We start from the raw sequence: 8,981 nt of genomic DNA on the forward strand, positions 1-8,981 counted from the left end.
ATAAGCACGCTGTGATACAAAATGAAGATTACAACGTGTGATAAATGACACGGAAATTAACAAACATGAGCACAACAATTGAGTTATTAGTGAGAAAATCAAATAGACAGAAATCAATGTTGATTAATTCGTAACGAGTTTCAATTTATATCACGAAGAATGTTTTGCTAAAATGAAACGACGATGCGTTCGAGGAGAAATTGTCCATCGACGTTTCTAGAAGGCTAATGAACGGGGATGCCTCGCAGGGATCCATAATTGCATATTTTTAACGAGTCTTTCATTCGTTTTTAAGACAATTTTAGTTTCCGGAAAGAAATCTAATAAAGCGCTACACATTTCTCGTGCTCTCGAGTTTTAACGAGCGCCCGAAAGGGTTGAAATAGAGTCGTCTGTCTCTCTGGTACTTATCGCGCGCGCGTTTCTCATGGACCGCGCCCGGCGTTATCGCGCAAACGGATCAGGAACACCGTATAGTCCACGTACGTGTAGCTCATTTTAACGATCGCGTGAGAAGATCAGCGGCCGCGGGGGAACAATGCGACGGGTGCGGAAAAGCGCGATTTTTCCCGCGAGATCGCGGATCCTCTCTCCTACGCGGGTCGGGTCAAAATGGCGGAAGGCGCGCGCGGCGCGCTGCCCGCTGCTCGAATCGGCTGTCCGTGGACCACGGAGAGACGTCGCGTCTCAAGGTTGTCAGCGATCGCGAAAATAAATGTCGACGCGGTGGAGGAACCGCGCGCGCGAGAAAGAGAGAGAGAGAGAGAGCTAAATTTTCGCGAACGTGGACCAACCTGTTTGCTGGGCCGCTCCGCTCTGCTGCAGTCTGCCGCCGGCGACGTCCTTGCCCGGGTTCACCTGGTGGACGTCCGTCATCCTTCGCGGGCGCGTCTAGGCGGTGGTCGTCGTCTCGGGGACACTGCTCTTCGCGGAGATCTCTCTCCTCCCGCGACCTCACTCCGCGTCGAGCACTCCGCTTCGACGTGCCCTCTCGCGCTCGCGCGCGCGCGCGCGTTGCGCAAACGGCGTTCAAGGATTTTTGCACGCGTACGCGAAGCGTTGCGCGCGAGGACGAGTGAACGGGAAGTACAAACGAGCTGCGAAAGTGAAGCAGACGATGACACCGTTGACGGGAGATGATGACTCTCGGGAGACGCGCTGCGCTTGAACCGACGCGTTTGAACCGACTGGCTCGGGCCGCCGGCTCGCCGGGACCAAAAGCTGTGTGGCCCCACGCCTGTCTCTCTCTCTCTCTCTCCTCTGTCCCTGTGAGCGAAGCCTGCCGAGCGCGTACGAACGGACGCGTCGTGTCCGTCCACCCACAACAAACGCGCGCGCCATCAGGCAGGTATACGATGACGATGAGCGACAAGAGGGGGGGGGGGGAGAGAGAGAGAGAGAGAGAGAGATCTCATTGAAATCCGCGCTTTAAACGCAGATTTATCGATCGAGCCGTGCTGTTTCTCCCTCTCTCGCTCACATAGGATGCTGAGGAGATGCGTGCCATGATAAATATGCGCCGGGGATCAGCGGATGTCTTTCTTGGAAAAAAAAAAAAAACTCGAGCCGGCCTCTGAATCTAAACTGATTCGCGAATGACTTTGCGCAAAAATATCATGAGACTTGTATCGTTTTCCGTTATTTCCAATTTCACGCGAGAATTTCATTCAGTTAAATTCCACTCGCCGTTTTGCTAGCGAAAGTTACTCAAGTCTTGTCCTTTAAACTTTTGACTCAACTAAAAACAAATTTCCAAGATAGTTTCCTAGTACTTAAATTATAATTATTCGGTAATAAGGTACGGCTCTTACGAAAGTACGTCGAATAAAGAGAAAGGGAACTTCTACTTGAACGATTAACGGCGATATCATACGAAATACGTAAAGTCTAGAAAAGATAGTACGCGATATATAAGAAATCGAGCGTGCTGATGTAACTTTTAAATAGATTTCGGCAGTGACAATAGTGGCATGCCTTGTAGTTGTCTGTGCTTCTCACGCGATTGCTTAAGTAGAGCAAGAAAATGTCAGTCAGACAAAAATAGTCAGACTTATACGCTAGCGACAAAGACTCCATGCTAATCTGACGGTCTTTGTAACATCATATTTTGTCACAGCGTTGTTTTGCGTCACTAAAGCTTGCGCTCTCACGACATATACGCAGGCGACATATGAATAAATTGTAATCATTTGAACTTTACAAATATTAAACAAGGGAATGAAGTATGACAATTTCAAAAGAGAGCACAACGCGTAACAAACAGGATACTTTCGAGATAACAATGCAAAGCGAGAGACTTTTAATCCTCTCCATCGGTTCGAGAGGAGCGATTTATTACAGTAACAGTAAGAAGTAAATTAACATCGACCGTTTCATCTGACTTTGTACAGTGCTGCTATATAAAGATATTTTGCATTCTGTAAATTTAACGGACGCTGTATCGCATGAAACCGAATCGAATAACGATATCGCGTGCATTTCGAGATGAAATATTATTTTCCTTTTGTATACTTGATGTTCATGGGGCCCTTCTTCTTTCTTGCTTTTCTTTCAATAAACTATTGCTGACGCATTGATGTTGCTGATTCCAGAATCGCGATTTACGTGCAAATTGTCAAATGGATCCTTGCAAGGTGATCCAGCGGGAGGGGGATGAGAAGAGTGGTGAATGTGACGAGCGAATATGGCGAATGTGTCCATCGTCGACGTGGAGCTTGGCGCATAGATGTTGACAGCGATCATCCTACTAATCGTCGCTTGGTGCTGCCGCTCTCTCACACAGTCTACGAAGGAACGCTGCGAACGAAATAGAATGATCAATATATATTTCCGCGTTGGGCACAAATCGCGAAACATTGACAAGTGAATAAGCATGTTTTCACAGAGACGATAAACGATGTATTTTAAGGCAGATAATAAAGAATTAGTTTATGCGCGAAGCTGACAATCCTGAACGATTTAGTCTAATTTAAATAGCAGTCAGTGCTTAACTCTGCGCTGCCATGTAGATTTTTCTCAATAGCAAAGCGACAAAATACGAGAATAGAAGCAATAGATACATAAATGTACAAAAAGCATTAATAAGTCGCGTAGCAGAGAAATACAGAGTTTAACGTATTAAAAATTATTTTTACGACAGAAGTATTATGGATACAGAATAGAATTTATGCAATTGTATAATTAATATGAAACGTATGTAATGAAATTGTATTATGTCTAATTATTCGTCTTTTTCTTCAAGAAAATTACAGAATTACGATGTTAAATAAAATAAAAATCAAAACTTAAGAATATAACGCGTATCTATGTAGAAAAAAAATTTTGTTTAATATATCTTTTTTCTGCTCCGTTTTAATTTCTTGTGAGTGTTTCGATTAATTTTATTCTGTGTAATTTGCTTCGAAGATCTCATCAGGTCATTAACCTCGCGCGCGAGCAAAACCTTCGTACGTGTTTTCTGCGCGAGAAGCGGGTTATCGATTTCCAGCATCCCTGGTTGAGCTGCAACGTTGCGTCCTATAAAGTCTGGAATATGCTCAGCGAGAAAATGCGTGAACGAGACGATGTTAATGAACATAGACGAAGAGACAGAAGAGGCAGAAAGATAGAAAGGTAAATAGATCAACAAGAAATGGCGGACAATCGTGGAATCGTATACTACAGGATGTACTCACGATGAATGATCATTGTCTGGATATACACCTCGACCGTTTACAACAGCACCATCATCTTCTTCAAGAAGGCTGTGAAACACAAAAATGTGGAAGTGTCAAATGATGGAGGGGGGAACAAATTGAGTCCGGGACATCTCTTCACGTTGCCGGAAGTTACCGGAGGGCCGTATTATCGAACCGAAGGGTTTGTCAACTGTGCATTATATACAAGGGAGGTACTTTCTAATTCTAACGAAACAGAGATTTAGGGACCTTGAAGAGACACGGTAGCGTCTCGCTCCAAGTTCATACATTATGTACAAGGGGGACTTTCTAATTCTAACGAAACAGATTTAGGGATTCTTGAAAAGTAGATAGGGACATTAACAGTTTTCCTCAAACTAACATATTCTAATGCAATGCAGGTGATTTGACACTCTTTGTCTATTTTTTTTGGGGGGGAGGGGGGGTGCATTCATGGTAACGGCGTAAAATCGATACTTACGGGCATAGGGGATGAAACCGTCATCATCTTCTGGGTCCATGCAGTCCTTTATGACTTCGTCGCATTCCACGTCAGTAAGACGTTCACCTATGACAAATTCGACCATTTAGATTATATTATATAATATTATGTAACTTATTGCCTTTATAGGTAGAGCATTCAATTATACACTATCTTTTGAGAGCTAATATTCGCGAATGAATATTTATTATTTTCAACATAATCAAGCAGCACACAGACTATTCTATTCTAATTGTAAGACTTACATAAATGAATTATCTACTAAAAGTAATATATTATACGAGATTATATCACATGTATAATACAATTACGTAATAAAAGTAAAATTTGTATTATCACTTTTTAACGTGTTTTAAATTAATTGTTGGTGATGAAAAAAAGCTAATCGTACCAAGTGACAGAAGTGTGTGGGACAATTCCGCGCCGAGCATCGTTCCGTTTTCCTGTTTATCGTACAGCTTCAAACATTCGAGGAAGTCTTCGTAGCACCCCTGATCCTTGTCTTTTTTGCACTGGCTGAAGATAGGCAGGAATTCGTCCAGTTTCAGTTTCTTTTCGCCCTTCTTCTTCGTGCCGCCCATCTTTTCGATGGTCGCATTTGTCGGGTTCAAGTTCAACGCGCGAAGAACGTTGCCAAGATCAACCGCATCGATGACGTTGGTGCCGTCAGAGTCGTAAATGGAGAAGGCGAATTCTGCCCCTTTTGAACAAAAGGAAATAATTTCTTATGCATTTTTCTAGCTATACTATAAGTGTATAATCTTCACCGACAACTAACGTTCTTGATAACAAGATCACTTCGGGATTAAGCTAAATCTTGCCATCGTCAGCCATGGATATTTGGTCTCGCTTTTAAATATGCGAGGTGCGAAATCTGGGTTAATACCCAGTCGTAGACATGAAGTACGGCGTGCGTACCTTTCTTCAAAAATATTCTTCTATTTTGGGAGAGGCAGTAAGCCCCACCGCTGATTGAAGAAGCCGGTGGTGGAAGTAGTGGGTCAGATTACCCCCGCCGAACCATATAAGAACAGCCTACCAACCTATTTTTGACGCGCTACGGAACGGTCGTATCCACCTACCCGACCCATCTAGCTATTATGTAACGTCAAAAATGGCACGCGACACGCATAAATTGAAAATTCCGTGAGGAAAATTCGCGAGTTATGATTCATTAAACTCGATAAAAAAATAATTGTTAAAAAAAATGAATACAAAAACAAGTATGGGCTTTAAATACGAAGCGGAATATTGAAAATATTTGTTTCTCTAGTACCGAAGAGAGTTAAATAAAATGTTTCACAAAATCTGCCGATATCTTTTTAATCTTTTAAATATTCTGTTATATAATTCAATAATGATCACAGAATAAAATAATTACATTTAATAAAGAGATTGTTCACACTGGTTCAACTGTTGTTAAGAAACGTTAATAATTGTAATTTAATAAAAATCTACAATATGTTATTTTAGTATTAATGACGTCACTAGTTAATGACGTGACTTAATTTTACATAAACTTTACTGCCGGTTTTGGTAATGGTGAAAGTTCTACGTTTTTCTGTCGAAACTTTATTCACTTCCTTCTAATCGCGTGACTCAAGTTACGAGGTACATGTAGAAATCACTTATAGCTTCACTAGTGTAAATTGATTAATCCATCTTCGTTAATTACTTCCATACGGTTTGTATAAGACGCGTCGAAAATATTAACTATTTGAAGATTGCTTTACTCACTTTCGACATCCTTGCTGCTTAGGTCTGCCTGAAATACAAGAAGTTTTCGTTATATTGAAGCTTTTCATTTCGATATCTCGATATTACATTATTAATTTATAAAAAATAATTCAACGGTAATTTATTAAATTTGTGTCATTCACGAGAAAGAACTGTCAGGGAGATTTTCAATCGCGAAGAAGAAAGAGGCTGAATATCGAGACTTACCATTGTCGATCGTCTGGTACCAGTGGATGTTGACTGAACGGAGCCTGAACCAGAAGTGGTACCCGGTGTTACCAAATTTACTCATTTTATTTTTGCAGATGGCGCTACGAGGACACCCTCGAATGATGCTGAGATCCAGATCTGCGAGAGGAGTCTCGGTCCGGACCGATGACGACGGGGCATGGCAACGCCGCGCGCCAAAAACAGTTCGAGAAGCGACGAGGAGGCGAGAGTCGGCGAATGTCTCTTCCTGCCGCGGTAAAATGGGGTTTCGACGTCGACGTCGACAACGACATTCCTATGTCAGATTGCCAGATCTGCAGCGGCCGATAGACGCATCGGGCAAAAATATACTCTCGGCCTTCGGCGCCGCGAGTCAGCTTCTATACGGCTATCGATTTCTAAACTAAATCGCTTAAGCTAACCGTTGTCAAGAACGTGAGACGAATTGTGTGAGATCATCAGACGTTATATATTTTACAGAATTTTGCGGGTTCGTGTACAACGCTTGCAAATACTATCTAGGAATGTATATAGAGAGTCTGATTCACGCGTCGCACCGAAATTGTATTGAATGCTGAAGTTGCGGGGATCGCCCGCGGCCAGTTTATTTTTACTCGCTGTATATTCGTGGACGTGGTTTCTGTCTAAAAAATACATGACTAAAAAGCTGCTGCATGAGCGAACGGGAATCGTCGCCGTTTAACATATATATTGCGAGATAGCATTCCTTCTGGAACTCACAGCATCAATTCTTTCGGCGACCGAAGGCGGCGCGGAAGAGTTTCCTCAATCGGCTGCCAAAGCCTCTCTTCTTCTTCTTTGCTGTCGCTTCGTTGAATGTTTTTCGCTTCTCCGCGTCGTTGATGGGTAGTATCTGATCCGCGGTCGTGATGCCGTCGTCGCGCGACAGTTTCAACGACGATAACGAGTTTGAACCGCGTTTCTCAATCTGAACTTCCTCGAGGGCGACTTCCCTCGAGGTGGACGCAACGTGGTGACTCGAGTGAGACCTCAGTTCTTCGTCGTGCTTCAGTTCGATGACGCGGAAGCGCCCGATTGATTCGCTACCTCGAAGAGTCTTCATTGTCATCTCGTGTGTGTCGCCAGGATTGCTCTCGATAGTCCTAATGAATTGCTCTTCTTTCTCCTCGCAAACGGCAACGTGTTCCTTGCTGATCGACTCTAAAGGAGCATCGTTTTCGGAGCAGGCTGAGACCGCCTTGTTCTCCAGATCTTCGATCAGCTGCTGTAACAGGCCGACGGACACGTTGGTAGCCTCGTTGGCCACTTCGCCTTCTTTCTTCTTCCGTACCATTTTCACCGACTCCGTCAGTTCGGTCGGTGGCTCGAAGATCGCCGCGTGTACAATCTGGTGCGTGTCACCTTGACCTCGGGTCGTGCGCTGAGTTTCGGCAACGTCGGTTGTCGGATTCGTGAGCGGCGCGTCGTCGTTGCATGCGGTGCATTTCACCTGTTCAAGCGAGGACAAGCGTGAGTAAACCCTCTTATCCTAACACGCAAGGTGTAGTTGCGTGTGGAATTAATATGATACAAATGCGGCACTAGAGTCAACCGCGAGTGTGTTGCGAGACCTGTCGCACGTGAGTGCTCTGCAATTGTAGCTATACGGCTCACGTATAAGCTAAAGCCGACTGTGATGAAATAAACACATACAAAATTCAATGTTAACTTTAACTTAATTTCTTATAAAATTCAAAATTAAACAAGTACATTTCTTTAATATTTTAATATCAAAAAAGGTACGATTGCAATTTTACTTGATCATAGAACTGCTGAAGCTAGCGCAATAACCTTTTAGAAATAAATTATCTTGACGACTTAAAAAAAATAGTATATGTAAAAAAACAATTTGATATTGTATTATTCGACTTATTAAAAATTTTATTCTTTGAAATTTTTTGTATTTTTATTACCTTTCCTCCCTCTCTCCCCTTCTCTTTTCTTAAATAACTATAATCTTTATGTAATTGATTATAATAGAATAATTACGTCTTGGAAAGTCGGTGTTACCTCTGTAGCTACATCCAATTACCTGTTTTTCCAACGCTAACAATGAAGGTGGAAGTACATAGCGCGAATCTCCGATCCGTATGTCACGCAAATCGCGCACTATCTTTGCGATCAAGTCTATCTCTTCATCCTTGCTGTAATTCACGTGCGTACGTTCGTTTGCTTGTTGTCTACCGTATACATATTCCGAATGAGCATATTCCGATATTCCGCCTGTTTCCTCATTGACGTGCTGTTCCCAGGATTTTCCTAATAACAGTGTTTATCGCGTATACATTATTAGCGTCTAATAGGGATAATTATACGCGTCTGCGCGCAGTTATCTTCGCGAAATACATGTCAATCGCAGTGATGCTGCTGCGAAACGGCATCGTGAAATGGCGTTTATCAATGAACAACATCGTATACGCATACAACAACGTCTCTATTCATTATTCAATCCGCCGTTACATTCGCGAGAAGTACAGACGAGCTTGCACCTTACCATCCTCTGCATCGCGATCTATAACGTCCAGAACTTCTATCATTATCTTGTCTAGCAGTCCTCTCGCGAATGCCTCTGCCATGATTTGAGGCATTCTCGCAAAAGGCAACCTCTTCCACCGCGCCGGTTCTGAATGTTCTGATGGGATATGCTAAACAGTCACTTGTTATATTTTCGCGAGCTAGACTCGATGTTGATCACGATTGCGATTATTCACAATGTGACGCTTTTTCCCGCGTAGATGGTGCTTTGTTCATTGTATAGAGGGTGATGCTCTTGTATATTTAATATTTCTGCAAAATAATTTACAATTAATAAAGCACGAGATTTTCTGTAATAT

The 8,981-nt window shown here is 42.8% G+C and overlaps 2 protein-coding genes across 2 annotated transcripts in view; both read right to left on the reverse strand.

Moving 5' to 3' along the window:
- Window positions 1–2,276: 2,276 nt before the first annotated feature.
- LOC112467921 (myosin light chain alkali) lies at window positions 2,277–6,203 on the reverse strand. The gene is made up of 6 exons (XM_025036853.1): window positions 6,124–6,203; window positions 5,917–5,944; window positions 4,571–4,879; window positions 4,159–4,245; window positions 3,675–3,743; window positions 2,277–2,796 (listed from the first exon to the last, which is right to left on the reverse strand). Exons 1-5 carry the CDS (start codon window positions 6,124–6,126, stop codon window positions 3,712–3,714), a joined length of 459 nt encoding a protein of 152 aa, XP_024892621.1. The 5' UTR covers window positions 6,127–6,203; the 3' UTR covers window positions 2,277–2,796; window positions 3,675–3,711.
- A 93-nt stretch (window positions 6,204–6,296) lies between these two features.
- LOC112467919 overlaps window positions 6,297–8,981 on the reverse strand; it is an 8,285-nt gene continuing 5,600 nt past the window's right edge. Inside the window, exons 2-4 of the mRNA XM_025036851.1 lie at window positions 8,642–8,934; window positions 8,180–8,406; window positions 6,297–7,597 (exon numbers count right to left, since the gene is read on the reverse strand). Of these exons, the coding sequence (XP_024892619.1) occupies window positions 6,872–7,597; window positions 8,180–8,406; window positions 8,642–8,735 (1,047 nt within the window). The 5' untranslated portion in view covers window positions 8,736–8,934 and the 3' untranslated portion in view covers window positions 6,297–6,871. The remainder of the gene's footprint in view (window positions 7,598–8,179; window positions 8,407–8,641; window positions 8,935–8,981) is intronic.

Source organism: Temnothorax curvispinosus, unplaced genomic scaffold (genome assembly GCF_003070985.1).
Source record: "Temnothorax curvispinosus isolate PA1 unplaced genomic scaffold, ASM307098v1 QBEX01017878.1, whole genome shotgun sequence".
NCBI lineage: Eukaryota > Metazoa > Arthropoda > Insecta > Hymenoptera > Formicidae > Temnothorax > Temnothorax curvispinosus.

What these genes read in the sequence shown, in the direction of transcription:
- LOC112467921 (XM_025036853.1), bottom strand. An exon ending in AAGCAGCAAGGATGTCGAAA is followed by an intron (nt 4,880 to 5,916) that starts GTGAGTAAAGCA and finishes TTTGTTCAAAAG; the next exon opens with GGGCAGAATTCGCCTTCTCC. An exon ending in CGGTTTCATCCCCTATGCCC is followed by an intron (nt 3,744 to 4,158) that starts GTAAGTATCGAT and finishes TGTGTTTCACAG; the next exon opens with CCTTCTTGAAGAAGATGATG.